The sequence below is a fragment of the Podarcis muralis genome, chromosome 2 (assembly GCF_964188315.1).
Source record: "Podarcis muralis chromosome 2, rPodMur119.hap1.1, whole genome shotgun sequence".
NCBI lineage: Eukaryota > Metazoa > Chordata > Lepidosauria > Squamata > Lacertidae > Podarcis > Podarcis muralis.
The window spans coordinates 114,762,885-114,778,120 of NC_135656.1; the positions used below are offsets into that span (position 1 = coordinate 114,762,885).

The 15,236-nt window shown below is 47.1% G+C and overlaps 2 protein-coding genes and 1 long non-coding RNA gene across 3 annotated transcripts in view; 1 reads left to right on the forward strand and 2 right to left on the reverse strand.

Moving 5' to 3' along the window:
* The window catches only part of LOC114592429 (tripartite motif-containing protein 10-like), a 647,260-nt gene that overhangs the window by 300,980 nt on the left and 331,044 nt on the right, over positions 1 to 15,236 (reverse strand). The gene's annotated exons all lie outside the window — the stretch shown is intronic.
* On the reverse strand, positions 3,691 to 8,628 carry LOC144326609 (uncharacterized). The gene is made up of 2 exons (XR_013391624.1): positions 6,917 to 8,628; positions 3,691 to 4,565 (listed from the first exon to the last, which is right to left on the reverse strand). It is a non-coding gene; the product is annotated as an uncharacterized LOC144326609 (long non-coding RNA).
* The window catches only part of LOC114592434 (uncharacterized), a 52,737-nt gene continuing 46,074 nt past the window's right edge, over positions 8,574 to 15,236 (forward strand). Inside the window, exons 1-3 of the mRNA XM_077923020.1 lie at positions 8,574 to 8,750; positions 11,184 to 11,564; positions 13,861 to 14,047. Coding sequence (XP_077779146.1) covers positions 8,589 to 8,750; positions 11,184 to 11,564; positions 13,861 to 14,047 — 730 coding nt within the window. The 5' untranslated portion in view covers positions 8,574 to 8,588. The remainder of the gene's footprint in view (positions 8,751 to 11,183; positions 11,565 to 13,860; positions 14,048 to 15,236) is intronic.

Below are 15,236 nucleotides of genomic sequence, written 5' to 3' on the forward strand. Positions count from 1 at the left end.
ATCACAGAAGCAAGAACAGCAAGAGGGATTGCTACTTTCACTGCGCAGCAATCCCTCTTGCTGTTCTGGCTTCTGAGATTCAGAATACTTTTTTTCTTGTTTTCCTCCTCCAAAAACTAGATGCGTCTTGTGGTCTGGTGCATCTTATAGAGCGAAAAATACGGTACCTAGCTTTAAAAATAATATAAAATCAACACCTTTGCCAGTTTCCTCCATTCCAAAGCTATTTTCCCCTTGAAAAAGGACTCCAGGAAGTGTCCAGGGGTGACAATTGCTGAGCTGGACCAAGGAAAGCCTAATCCTATCACCAAACGTGCCAAGGGGCCAGACATGCAAAGGAAGTTCTATTGTACTTTGGATGATGGGACTTCAGAGGTGTTTGCCTATGCTAATCTTATGCCTGAGTCTTGCCCTGACATGGGCATGCTTATGCTAATCTTTTATCAAGGACTTGTCTGGACATGTTTGCCAAGGTTAGACTAGTGTAACCCCTGTCTACCCCTCCACTATTGTGACATGTCAGTGATGTAACAATCATATAGCAATGATGCTCTACGAACTGTATTCTGGGATATGGTGGGAAAGTTTTAAAAGTCTTTGTCACCCCATGCTTGGGGTCCAAAATTCCTCTTTGAACCTGTTGTGCAATAAACTTTGGTCTACAGCTATTTGCTCCAGTTGGTGGCTGGATTCCTTCCTTTATTCCGCAAGGGACCCGCGGGCTCTTCCCAACGAGCTGCTTTGACTGAACAGCCTCACACCTAGATTTTTCCATAACACTCAGGAGACAGATGAGGTGATCAGGCACTCCCATTTCTTTAAGAACTTGTCATAGTTTGCTGTGGTCGACACAGTCAAAGGCTTTTATGTAGTCAGAGAGGCAGAAGTAGATGTCTTTCTGGAACTCCCTAGCTTTCTCCATAATCCAGCATGTTTGCAATTTGGTCTCTGGTTCCTCTGCCCCTTCGAAATCCAGCTTGAACTTCTGGGAGTTCTCAGTCCACATACTGCTTAAGCCTGCCTTGTAGAATTTTAAGCATAACCTTGCTAGCGTGTGAAATGAGCGCAATTGTGCGGTAGTTGGAACATTCTTTGGCACTGCCCTTCTTTGGGATTGGGATGTAGACTGACCTTCTCCAGTCCTCTGGCCACTGCTGAGTTTTCCAGAGTTGCTGGCATATTGAGTGTAGCACCTTAACAGCATCATCTTTTAAAATTTTGGTTCTCAAGGAAGAGGCAGCCCAGGAATACAAGGCAGGAATTTGCCTTGAATCTTGCTAACAAAATCCTTTCATAGCTTTTTGTGAGGGTTTTGTGGCTGCTAACCTTAAAGCCAGGATGAGCACTCAGAATTGGGCATCATTTCCTCTTTTATTAAAAATAAAATACTTGTTCTGCTTCTAAAGAAACCCTTTAGAATGCATTCTTATTCTTTTTTCATAAAAAAATTCAAACAGCTGTGCAAAGGTGCTCCTGTGCAATGCAATGTCAGAATAACAAAATAATGAAACATCTCACAAGAGCCTTCTTTTTTAAATATACAGCTAAAAATCCTTAAAACTCCTACAACACTTACCAAATAGAAATCTAACCCCCCAGGCACTAGGAGGCAACCTGATGTTCAAGGCTTCACCCCACCCCCAAACTCTGAGCTTTTGGTTTCTCTTTAGACACTCATCTGTGGTCGCCTGGAGTATTTGAGGGGAAAGAGAGAGAACATTGGGGCATACGAAGCAGACATAGAAAAAGAAAGTGACAAGCTGCTTGTAAGTGTCATTGTTACTTGGAAGGGAACAAGTCCTGTAAGTTTAATGTACATATAATGCTGTGCTTGAATGCATTGTAATAAAAATACTATAAAGGGAAGTTTCTCTTAGACTTAGGCAAGAGGTTCCACTCTGACAAAAGCATCAGAGGAGGCTGGATCTTTCCTCATAATTCATCACTGGAGGCATAAGCTGCAGAGCTCTCACGGAAGGAAGCTTAAACTTGAGAAGCCAGTGTGTTCTTGCTGGAGATGGCTAGGAGAAGCAGCAGCAGCAGTTGCAAATAAGTCATGCAATGTTGAAGAAGCTTAGGATCTCCCTCTGGGACGAGGGATAGGAAAGCTGACTGAATTACATAAAGGACTGAACATTGTTTGCAGTGTGCTACTTTATCATGCTTATCTTATTGTTAGACTGTTTAAGACTGTTTTGCGGTAAAGCTTCAAAACTTATTTTTGTGATGGAGAGAATTCATTTCCACACAAGGTCCAGATCAGGAATTCCTCGGAAATACTTTAACAATAAGTACTTGAAGGGTACTTCAACAAGTACTTGAAGGGACGCGGGTGGTGCTGGTTGTTAAACCACAGAGCCTAGGGCTTGCCGATCAGAAGGTCAGCAGTTCAAATCCCCGCGACGGGGTGAGCTCCCGTTGCTCGGTCCCTGCTCCTGCCAACCTAGCAGTTCGAAAGAACATCAAAGTGCAAGTAGATAAATAGGTACTGCTCTGGCGGGAAGGTAAGCGGCGTTTCTGTGCGCTGCTCTGGTTCTGTCTTATTGGTTCCCTCCAAAAGGCAGGACTGTGATTGCCTGATATTGTTCCCTCCAAAATGTATCCTTTCCTGCTAGTTCCCTGTCCCTATAAATGTAGCTTTCCTCTCCCCAGTCTTTAGTCTTGTTGCTTTAATAAAGAAGTGTTACTAGAGAACTGTCTCCAGCATGTTATATCAAGAGAGCTGAAATCACAAACCCCACGTTACAACAAGAATTACAACAATCTCTTCCTCAAAATGGTTCAGCCTCCACCACCTTTACTGCAGTCAACTGAAGGCAACCAACTATGCCCTGCCCCCCCCCCGATCTTTCTCACTGCCAATGAAAACTAATAAATATAAAGGAAGAGAACCTAGCCATGTCACACTGACACAAACACCTTGCATATGAACTTTGTGAAATAATGAATGTGTACTACCCCTCCCCCCCGCTTGCTCTCCCCACCTCTCAATTCCCCAACCATACACTGTATACAACATTAAAGTCTGTCTGTCTGCGGGGTATAAATAATAAATTATTATTATTATTATTATTATTATTATTATTATTATTATTATTTAATGATCTCCCTCTGTTTCACTTCAGATAATTCAGTGGGGCCTCTTCTCAGTTCATTCTCTTCTGGATCAGTGCCTTAATCCTTTGAAGATTTTGTATATCACAGAATAGTCATTGTGATGTCCCCAGATGTTGTTGTCCAGTTCCCATCAGCTTCAGCCAGCAGGGTAGACAGTCAAGGATGATAGAAACTCTAATCTGGACCCCAGCACCTTGGCTCAGCTGCCCTATATCCTTCCCATTGAAAGAAATGTGAAAATTAATTTTGTACGCTATAGATTTATCCTGGTCTGGTGCATGCAATGTCTTTTGTTTTGCAGCTGTGTGATTTGTGCTCATATTGTATTGTGGTGGCCATTGGCTATAAACAATAAAATTTATAGATACAGTCGATTGAACTGCAAAAATAAGTAATAAAATAATAAAAAGATTTATATATTTTTTTGGTCCTCCCTCCCAAATGGTGTGTGTGTTTTTGGTTATATTGGGGGTGGGGTGAGGAGTGGAGAAGTATTGTAGCCTTATTAATCCATGGGTCGGAATAATTGTTGCACCCGAGCAGAGACAAAAGGAGCCAAACGACACCAAGGGGTTAATCCAGAGAAAGAGCGTTTTATTCTGCCATCCGGGGGGGGGGCAGAGGCACCTGTGTGATTCAGTTCACAAAAGACAGGCCGCACCGAAAACATTTTACAAGCAGGTTTTATCCTTTTTTCAAACCCCTTTTTTCCTCTCCCCCTTCACAGATTCTTACATAGAAATGTTGCTTTTCGTTCTCTGGCTCTGTTCCCGGAAGTATGTTGCAAGTCGGGTCAGAGCTATAATCTGGGGGCGATGTATGCGAGAAATCATATTGCGTGTCATTGTATGCAAGCATTGTAGCAAGCAAGGTACAGAAAAGCAAAAAATGATTTGCAGAAAATGCAACCATCTCAGCAACCTGAATCCACTTATTATTTGTGTGGTGGGCCCCCCACGATTGCAGCAGTTGTCTGGTCACTGTGAGTGGTATCGGCATTTCAAAGGTCAAATGCAGCAGAAATACCAGCACGGGGACCCACAGTCGTATTTGAACCATTGTATGCACGGGGAGGGGCTCAGGTAAGTGCTAGAGAGTGGGCTGGGGTGTAATTACGCTGAAAGAAAAGACCCACTAGACACCTTCCTTTGTAGGGGTGGCGTAAAGCAAACCAGGCCCAGGTACCTTCAATAAAGTTCAGTTATGCAAAAGGAAAGAAAAGAAAATGTGAAAATGTCCTCTTTCAATCCATGCTGGATTCTTGAGCCGTGCAAAACGCCAGCGTCCAGGAGTGACGTTTAGCAGGGCTGTAGTCTGGTGGGCGTCGGGTCGTCTGGTGGGCGTTGGGCATCTTGGGTCCCTTCCAACAAGGCTGGAGCGATGTCTGGGCGTCTGGGTCCTCTTCACCTGGTTCATAGGGATGCAGAGGTATCCTGGCAAAAGTCCACCTGTTAAGAGAAGAGATAACAAAGACGGCAGCGATTGCACAGAACAAATTGATAGATAACATTTGCACATAAGGTATATTAACTCAAAGAGGGTATGCTTGGCAGGAAAATTCGCAACGGGTTAACAGTTCTGTTCCTTGGGTTAAGTTTGCCAGCCGAGATTTTTCAAAAGTCTTATTTGTGTGCTCTAAGTTTCAGAACTCTAAGCCATGTTGCAAATTTCAGTTCATTTGCCAGTGTCTGTAGAAAGAACAATGCGCTCCTTGCTTCTGGCAAAGTTCCAAATTCCTCAAAGTATCAATTCCTATGCCGCAGCTCCTTTCAGAGTAAAATTGCACATTAAAAAGAAAAACTTGACAAAGTTCACAGAAAGCATTCACTTGCTTTTTAAGAAAGTCACTTTTCCAGGTTAGTACTTTGGGGCAGGGGGGTGGGTAACTCTTGGCCTTCTGGGTTTATGTGGCTGAACTGTAAATCCAGAAAGTGTGAGGTTCAGGGTAGCTGGCTGAATGCAGCAGTGTCCTTCTGAGATAGCTGCCAAGAGATAAGCTACTCCAAGCACCTGGCACAAGGGGGGGGGGGGAGCTGATGTTCTGTTACTTTCATGAATGAATGTTAGAAACAGTTAGTTCACTCGCTTCTAGCTGCAACAGTCTTTTAGCAAGAACAGAGATAATTTCACCATATTTGTAGGCCTTTTCGCTGCCCGTCTCATGCCTTCTAAAACATTTCTGTGATAAGTCTCTAAGGCCGCCCTTCCCTCTGTAGTATTGTAATCCCAAGGGGGGGTCCTTCTGGGGTAAGAGACCTCAATTGCAGCGTCAGTATTATTTGCTGCCTTGAGCTGTTCCCTGGCACAGGCATTTACCTTGCGGACCTCCTCAGTGGTCAAAATTGTGTCCAAAAGCTGACTTACATCATCATAAGTAGGCATATAGGTTTTGAACACACCTTCAAAAAGTCTAATTATTTTTGCAGGATTTTCCTCAAAAGAAGGATTTTGATTTTTCCAATTGCAGATATCGGAGCTTGTAAAAGGGACATGCTGAATGGTAAAGGTCCTTGGGGGTCGAACGCCCTGATCATTTGGCTGTTCTAAAGGATCATACACTTGCCTGAGAGGGGCCACCACAGTGGGTTTGGACAAAGCCTTCGATTTAAGTGTCTCTACATGTTTTGTTGCCCTGTCCCACGCTGTTCTCAAAACCTTTTGCTTTTTTCTCCAATTCTCATCCTGGCACTGGGCTGCTTCTAGAACCCAGAGGGCCACATCCAGTTCTGTTTTAAACGGTTCTACATACTGGAACACTCTGTCAAACTGCTTACTAGTCCATCTTATCTCTTTATCTAGAGTTTTTCTGAAGTCATCATCATCACCTTTCTCTTCACCTTCCTTGCTTGCATCACAAGGGGGTTGGGGAGGGGCAGAGGGGGGAATCTTCTCATTTGGGTCCTCAGTCTGGGCATTGGGCGGAGAAGCAGCCCTATTTGCTCCCAGATTTGGTTGCCTTGGCGCAGTGGCTGCATATGGTGGTGGTGGGGTAATTATCTCCTCTTCTAGGACTGGCAAAACTGGTGGCTTTTTAACTTGTAATTGTACTGAACACAGTTTGACTTGGGCAGCCATGAGGGATTTTGATCCACATTGGCTTTCCAGATAGAAATATAGGGAATCTGATCTGTGTGGGCCTTGAAAATGTCACTCCATAAAATGTTGACCAAGTTTGGATCAAAGGATCCTCCAGTAGGCCATTCTGGTAAATACAAAGGCCAGTCAACTTCACATAAATATTGGAGTCTGCTTTTTTTGAGTTTACATCCCCACTCTTCTGCTTTCGTGGCACTTTTCCAGTTTTCCAGAAAGCTCTGTAGTGGTGTCTCAAGAATTGTTTTACTGCTTTTATTTCCCATGACTCTCGGATCCTGGAGACACTGGGACACTCAGCACTCCTAACGTTATTTTTTCACTCAGTCACAGGCCAGACGTTGCTGTCAACGTCTCACACACTCAAAACATTCACTGGAGTGTCCCCACACGCACATTCAGAAAAACCCATGCACCTCCCCCAATCCCTTTTTCCCCCAAAAAACCACAACCGGCAGCGCTTAGACTTCGACCGGGGCCCAAGAGCACCTTTTACTGCTTCTTCTGGGCACAAAACCAACCACAACCATAACTGCCAGCGCTTAGACTTCGACCGGGGCCCTAGCAGCACCCTTTGCTGCTTTTTCTGGGCGACACCAAAACCAGTGGCACTTCTTCTACCCTGCTGGCGGAGCTGATCAGGCTCTCTTTTTGCTCGCACCTATCCTTGTGGAGCTTGCTCCCACCTATACCCTGTGGAGCTTACCTTTTTCCTCGAGGTACCTTTTTTCTGCACGGCCGTTGCTCTTTCTCTCCGTCACTTTGTCGCGTGTCCACTCAGGAACGGGTGGCCAGTCCCTCCCACGAAGTTGGCAGGATGCGCATTGGAACTGTTGACCCGGTATCCCGAGCTGCTCGCCTTGCAGTGACGCCCTGGACCTCTTTGTCCCTCGATCTCGGGGAACGTGCTTTTCCCGGCCAATGCACCAGAAATGTAGCCTTATTAATCCATGGGTCGGAATAATTGTTGCACCCGAGCAGAGACAAAAGGAGCCAAACGACACCAAGGGGTTAATCCAGAGAAAGAGCGTTTTATTCTGCCATGGGGGGGGGGGCAGAGGCACCTGTGTGATTCAGTTCACAAAAGACAGGCCGCACCGAAAACATTTTACAAGCAGGTTTTATCCTTTTTTCAAACCCCTTTTTTCCTCTCCCCCTTCACAGATTCTTACATAGAAATGTTGCTTTTCGTTCTCTGGCTCTGTTCCCGGAAGTATGTTGCAAGTCAATGTACCAGGACAAGGTTAGCTTGGATCTGGGAAGCGAAAGCTTTACTGTTCTCAGCTCTGAGTTGTTACAGCGTTTTTGTTACAGAGAGGACTGCTTAGCTCATGCTTTTTGTCTTAGAGGAAAATGCAGTTTTTAAAATGCGTACTCCGAGGCCTGGCTGGGGGGGGGGGGGATTCACAAACAGTTTTTAGGGCTTTCTGGGGTAACCCTAACTGTACCCCTTCAGTATGAAAGCCCAAAACGCTCCCCTCCTCTACTAAATGGATGCAGGAGACCAGAGGCAGCGAAAGAAAAAGCAGGGAAATAGAAACCCTCCAAATGCCACTATTTTCCAGGGATGTCCCTGATTTAGAGAAGCTGTCCTGGTTTCTGATTTGATCCCAGAATATTCCACTTTTCCTTAGGGTCTCCCTATTTTCATTGAAGAAATGCTGGAGGGAATGGAGTTATCCGACCCCCGGGCCCTCTGAGAAGGCAATCCTGTATAGGGACGTTTGAAAATGTTTAATGTTTTATTATGTTTTTTATATATGTTGGAAACTTCCCAGAGTGGCTGGGGCAAGGTAATAAGATGTGCGGTATATAAATAGGAAAATTATATTTATGGAATGGGATGTTCTTATTTTCATCAGAGAAATGTTGGAGGGTTTGGAAAGGTCGGTTGCTGGAGCTAAGTGATTGCATGATCCCAACCAGCAGAGCTGGGAACTGGACTGCCTCCTCCAGCTACCCATTCGGGCTGCAGGCATAGCTGTCAACCTTCCCTTTTTTTTGCGGGAAATTCCCTTATTCCAGAGCCATTTCCCGCTGCTATCCCGGATTGTTAGATATCCTGTAGACTGTCCCTGGGACAGGTGACGCTGCTGATCCCTTATTTTCGAGTCCGCTGCTGATCCCTTATTTTCAAATCTGAAAATTGACAGCTATGGCTGCAGGGTGGCATCGTCCCAGCTTTCTGAAAAAATTTACTGATGAGGAAACCAGTGACTGCACATCGGATCATAAGGAGACTTATTTGTGCAACATTCTGGATATCTTATAAGATGCCAGGTAGATTCCAATGATACAATAAATTTTGAGGGACAGCGCAAGGGGGCGCATCCAGCCTCGCAGCCTCCCAGGGCCCAACCCACAGCCAGCGAGCTCCGATGCTCAGAGAGGCAGGAAACGGGGCCAGCCAGGGGGACTCGAGAGCGGCTGCACTTTCCTGTCCCCCGCCGAGGAGAGCGGAGGAGCAGCGGCCCGTGGCCTGGCGAGTTTCCCCGAAGAGGAGCCGGATTCCGCTGCAGGGACGGAGCGAGGAGTCCGAGGTGCAGGAGGCGGGAGGGAGGGAGGAGGAGGAGAGCAGGTGGGCCTGGCAGGATCAGGCCCCGAGTCCAGCCAGAGGCTGCAGGGAGCCCCCCAATCGGGCAGGAAGGGGAAGGGGCGCAGCTGAGGGGCAGGGCATCTGCAGGAGGGCACAGGGGCAAACATCTCTGGCTCAGGCTGGCACGGACCCTGCCGGAGACTCTGGGGAGCTGCTCCCTTCAGTCCTGAGCTCAAGGGGCAGAATGAGGGGTCCAAGGCAGCTGCTGCTTCGCGGTGGACGATGCATATAGTCGTCCCATGATCAGCGGCGTCGTTGGGGCTTTTGCCTCCCGGGGCGGTCACTGAGTCTGCCGCCCCTCTCCCTGTCCCTCAGCAGGGAGCCCAGCCCATTTCGACGGTCCTCCCCACGGCGGAGAGGGAAGGGGAGGCGGGGAGGAGAAGGAAGAGCAGTGCAGCAGGGAGGTGCCCCTCTCACTCTGCAGCCCCCCCGACACCCTTTGCAAGCCTCCACTACTGCCCCCCCTTCCTCTGCCAGTGCCATTGATAAATCTATCACCCTTATTTGTGAATTGGTCTGATCGCCTTTGAAAGCTCTCTTTGCCACCACCATCACCGCATCTTGTGGCAATGATGTCAATCAGATTCATTTAGCAAGGAAATTGCTTCTTTTGTCTTCCCCAAATCAAGGTACACTGTTGTTCTGTCACGGCTAATAAAACGGCTAATAGATCTTTTCCCCGGAGAATGCATCTGATCTTTCCCCAAACTATCAAAGCTAGTGACCTCTTGTGTCTGCGTGTGAATAAGTGTGACAGGCTTAAACCTGTCTCATTAATTGTTTTATTTCCACCTTCCTCAGTAATACAGCTGAGTTTTCAGATGAAGGCTGAGGGTTGAAGTGGGTGACAGTTTTGAGAATGCAGAGGAAAGGAGGATTCTTAAGAAGTGTGGCATATGGAAATGAATTAATGATAATAAAAACGTTGAAGACAGTATTGTAAAAGACTGAGGAAGGCGAGATTGAAATTAGCTATTCATGTTCAGATTATTGCTCCTTTCATTTCTATACTGCTTCATATTTTTAAGAAAAAATCTAATTAGTAATTAGAGAGAAATCTCATTGCAATTTGTGTCCATAGGATGTTGAGAACATTAACTCTGTAGATCAAGTTCTCTCCTCCTGATAGTCTCAGATTTGATTGTTCTTTCTGATAGAGCAGGAGGAACGAAACATTTATGGTCTTAAAGCTGCATTGATTCTGGAGGCCACATTCAAGTGAACTTTGTGGCCAATGTATGCACATGCATGTACACACTGAAAAGAGATGCAGACCATAAAGTCACATGCACACGCGCCAGAGGTGCTGCCCACACTCACCAGACATGCCATCTAGCATACATACAAGTCTTGCAAACACAATCAGCATGTTTAGACCTTCCAACCCCAGTGCTGGGCTGGAGGAGAAATAAGAGCACAAGAAGACCCTGCTGAATTAGCAAGGAGATCTGTGGAAAAAAGACCCTTCTGATCGTTCTTTAGAAATCCTCTTTAAAGAGCAGCCAGAGGGATCATTTATTTCCAGAGCAGGGCTTTTACCCCATTTCAGCACTGTGCTGGTTTGTGCTGAAATTGGAGTTGAAAAGATCTCTCCAAGGGCCCTTTAGGCATCTTTCTCTCCAGGACAGACAGAGATCTTCATCCTATGATCAGATCGGGAGATGGAAACGGCAGGGACTAGCAGGACACACCCTGAGGCTTGGCAAGCCATATGCAGCCAATGCACTGCAAGTTAGAATGTCTTCAGTCAAGAGAGTTTGTGACCATCAAATTTAAAATATTTTGGAGTGAGTTCTTTGATTTTGTTGGTCAATATTCCTTTTGTTAGTTTCTTAGGCTGTGCAGATCCCATACATTTAAAGCATGTGGCTTCCCCCAGAGAACCACGGGACCTGTAGTTTATTGCTACAGCTCTCAACACCCCTAACAAACGGTAGCTCACAGGATTTCTTGGGTGAAGCCATGTACTTTCAATGTTAGGTGGGTCTGTCGCAGCCTTAATCATATACAAAGATCTGTTGCTGCCTTTCCAACATGCTAGAAGTTGCAGCCAGGATCAGCATTCCCTGTCCACTGAACATGCTCAGTCCTCTCACTGGGTTGCTTTTAAATTTCCTTCCACTGCCTTGGTTCCCACCCCCCACCCCCAAAATATTATTTGTACTTCCATAAACCTTGATGTTTCCCCCAGTCTTTGGATAACTTCCCCTCGTCCCTGGGTGGAGTCATTTCGGTGCCATAATGATTGTTATTCACAGCCTGAACATCAGAAATAGAAAGAGTAATAATATATTTCAAAAACTGGCCAGTGGTTAAAAAATGTGCTTTTGTTTTTATTCTTGGATTTCATTTTACTTTGTGTTTATTTCTTTTCCAGCAGGGTGGCATAAAAATTGAAGAGCCGGGACCCAGGAGACCCATTCAAAGGGAGAGACTGGAGTGCAAAGGAAAGAAACCTCCTGCCGGCCAAGTTGGGACCATCAGGGATCTTCTGCCTCGGGCAGATTTATGTCAAATTAAGCAGGAGCCAGAGGAGGAGCAGCCGCAGCAGCACTGGGATGCCCAGAAGCAGGATTTCCTGAAGACGATGCAGCCCCCTCGTTCAGGGTGGGAAACCCCACAGGCTCCCAGTCCTCCCCACTCTGGGGATGGTGTCCTCTCCTTCAGGGGAGCTGCAGATGCCAGTCGGTGGCCCAGTGGGAGAGCAGGGGGGACAGACCAGACCCTGCTCCCAGACACTGAGGGGCTTCTGGGAAAGGTAAGTGCCCTCCTCTCACCTGGTTTCCAGCACCTGGAGGTCACAGGTCCAGTGCCTCTAGACATGGAGGTTCTGCTTAGCTTTGGTGGTGAATATTCCTCCTCCCTGCACTTCCACTCTAATCCACTTTAAAAAGCCTTGCTAGACCAAACTTTCTTACACATGGGAGGTTTGCGATCATATCTCCTGCTATTCTTACTTTACTTAAACAACTGCAGGGGACTCTGAATTTTATCAGAGCAGAAGCTGTGTCAGAAGAGGGGTCCTTCCACCAACCCCCGTTTTCCTCCTCTAAATTGCCTCCATTTCCAAAATGCTCTTTTCTCCCCACTGAGGTAAAAATCTTGGCACGTCTTGTAGCCTCAGCAATCCCATGTGTAGTCGCATTAAATAAGACTGGCCCATCTTGCAAGGTTGTTGCAAGATTTATTAAGATAATGGCCAGATTCAGATGACTGAATCACAGCCTGAAAAGCCGGGTTAAAAATAGGAACAGTTTTTAATGCATTGCTGCAGCAAAGTTACGATAAAACCTAAGTTGACCCAAGTTGAAAACCAAAAACTCTAGCCGCCACTGCAGTCTCCTGGCCCCCACAACCAGAATGCATCACTCCAGGAAGGACCCCCACCCAACCTTTAGTGAGAGAGGGCAAAAGAAAAGGACTCTACATTGGTAGTTGCACAAATTTACCAGCTGTGGTCCTGCACTGACAGCAAGGCTAACAAACAGGGGAGCTGGGAACGTGCTGGTCCCATATCTCCCTGCATCTGCCTCCTGACCTAATTGTCCCAGCTTACCTCATGATTTGGCCGGCCCTGAGGGTGAACTGTGATGAAACCAGGCACTCTCTTATGAGCCATAACTAACAAACTTTCCATTTTGCCCAAACCAGGAAACTACAGCTGCCAGCTTTGGAACAAGCTGAGAGATTAATCTAACTTCAAACTCTGCTTCGTCAAAACAGGAAACTCTGGTTGATCAGTGGCTTCGTGGTTTGACTGATCCCACTGATAGCAGTAAAAATAGGAAGCCCTGTTGCATTTGAAGGGGTTGTTTGGACAGAGTCTCTGATCAGCATGCCTAGCAGGACAGGCGTAAAAAGGTAAAGGGACCCCTGACCATTAGGTCCAGTCGTGACCGACTCTGGGGTTGCGGAGCTCATCTCGCTTTATTGGCTGAGGGAGCCAGCGTACAGCTTCCTGTTCATGTGGCCAGCATGTCTAAGCCGCTTCTTGTGAACCAGAGCAGTGCATGGGAACGCCCTTTATCTTCCTGCCGGAGCTGTACCTATTTATCTATTTGCACTTTGATGTGCTTTCGAACTGCTAGGTTGGCAGGAGCAGGGACCGAGCAACGGGAGCTCACCCTGTCGCGGGGATTCGAACCGCCAACCTTCTGATCGGCAAGTCCTAGGCTCTGTGGTTTAACCCACAGCGCCACCCGAGTCCCAGGACAGGCTTAGGAAGCAATTATTATTATTATTATTATTATTATTATTATTATTATTATTTGCATCCTGCCTATCTGACTGGGTTGCCTCTGCCCATCTGGGTAGCTTCCAACAAAATAAAAACCATCAAAAATTTCCTTGTAAAAGGCTGCCTTCGGAAGTCTTCCATTTTGTAGAAATGGCCTTCGGTTTTAAAGAATTGCCGTCTTTAAGGAATCACTTGGTGTAAACATGTATGTCGTCCTCTACGTCCAAACACACACAGACAAACATAGTGGGAGCAAGCAGTGCTCTAAAGTGCTTATCTTGCAAACTTGCCATCTAGGTTGTTTACTCCTGACCAAAGTTCCTGTTTCCCAAAAGGAGAGGAGGGGGAGCAGAGGAGGAAACGGATGGGTTTGAAGCCTCTTTCCACCAGCCGCCTCTCTCCCCTGAGGAACAAGAGCAAAGGGTGTTTGCAGGGCAGGAGGACAGAAGAGTCAGGGAGGACAGAGGGAGCAGTGGGCGGATCCACCGCCTCTCCCAGGGGGTCCTGATGCAAGCAAGGGGCTTCCTTCTTCTCCATGCAAGGGCCACCCATGTATTCAGAGCAGTCCTTTGCAGATTAACTCTTAAGTTCCAAGGGATCTACTCTCAGGCCGCTAATGTACATACCATGCCAGCCTTAGGAAGGGAGGTGGGACAGGCAGGTGAAAGGAATTGCCAAAGGTGTTTCAAAATGGGTGGGTGCCCTTGGGAAGGGGGTGCCCAGTTGGGGCTTCTTCAGGGGCAGCAGAATGTCTTGGGCAGGAGAATCCCTGCAGGGGCTCTGAGACTCCCTTGGCTTCTTCTTCCCTCCCTCCCAGGAAGCTGCAACTGGCTCTGGATTCTGCGCTCCTCAGGAAGCTGAACCTGCAAACCTAGCTGAGACTGAACCTGCAACCCTGGCCAGGATGGAAGGAGGAAGATGGATGGGTGACCTGGTCAGGCTATCTCCCGCATCCCTCCCCACAACCTCTGAGCATTCCCTCCCAGGACCCTTGGAGAAATCTGGTGAGTTCCAGGGGAGAGGAGATGGGGACAGGGATAGATGGATAGATGGATGGTGCAGGGAGAAAGGTGAAAAGATGGAGAGGAGACAAATGGAAGGAGGTTCCTGAACGTAAGAAGGAAGGGGTGAGCTTTTCTTCCTCCAGGCTTTTAAAGCAGCTTTTCTTCCTCCAGGCTTTTAAATCTTAGATGTTATTTCCCCAGCAGGAATATTGATGATAATGATGTGGCACACCAATCCTGAAAAACGGGTGAAGGGGAATGGAAATGCTTCCCATAATTATTTATAATTAATCTATTACCCTTATTTTTTATAGACAGGGTCAGAGTGATACATTCCACCAGCATCAAAATAAATGCATGCAGCTCCCCAGTTTGGTGGACTTAAGGGACAAAGGACCCGTTATCATGATACATAATTCCTGTGGCTGGTGGCTCTACACTTAGGATTGGACATATAAAGTCCAAGAGCGTCTGGTATTAGAAGCAAATTGTGTAAACTTGCCAATCTTACAGACTGGGGTTGTTTGTGAGAGTGAGTGAGTGGGATAATAATTTCTAGCACCCCTGTAATTTTCTCCGTTCCTAAGCTTCTATGGGTGGGACGCGGGTGGCGGTGGGACGCGGGTGGCGCTGTTGGTAAAACCTCAGCGATTAGGGCTTGCCGATCGCATGGTCAGCGGTTCGAATCCCCGCGGCAGGGTGAGCTCCCATCTTTCGGTCCCAGCTCCTGCCCACCTAGCAGTTCGAAAGCAGCCCTAAGTGCCAGTAGATAAATAGGTACCGCTTTATAGCAGGAAGTTAAATGGTGTTTCCGTGTGCTGCGCTGGTGCCGGCTCGCCACGGCAGCTTTGTCACGCTGGCCACCTGACCCGGAAGTGTCTCCGGACAGCGCTGGCCCCGGCCTCTTAAGTGAGATGGGCGCACAACCCTAGAGTCGGACACGACTGGCCCGTACGGGCAGAGTTACCTTTACCTTTACCTTTAAGCTTCTATGGGGATACTGTGGTACAACCTTGGTACAAATTTCAAAATAAGTACACCAAGCCAACAAAGAGACTCAGAGGTTTATAGTGGCACCAGGTAAAGGTAAAGGGACCCCTGACCATTAGGTCCAGTTGTGACTGACTCTGGGGTTGTGGCGCTCATCTCGCTTTACTGGCTGAGGGGGCCGGCGTACAGCTTCCGGGTC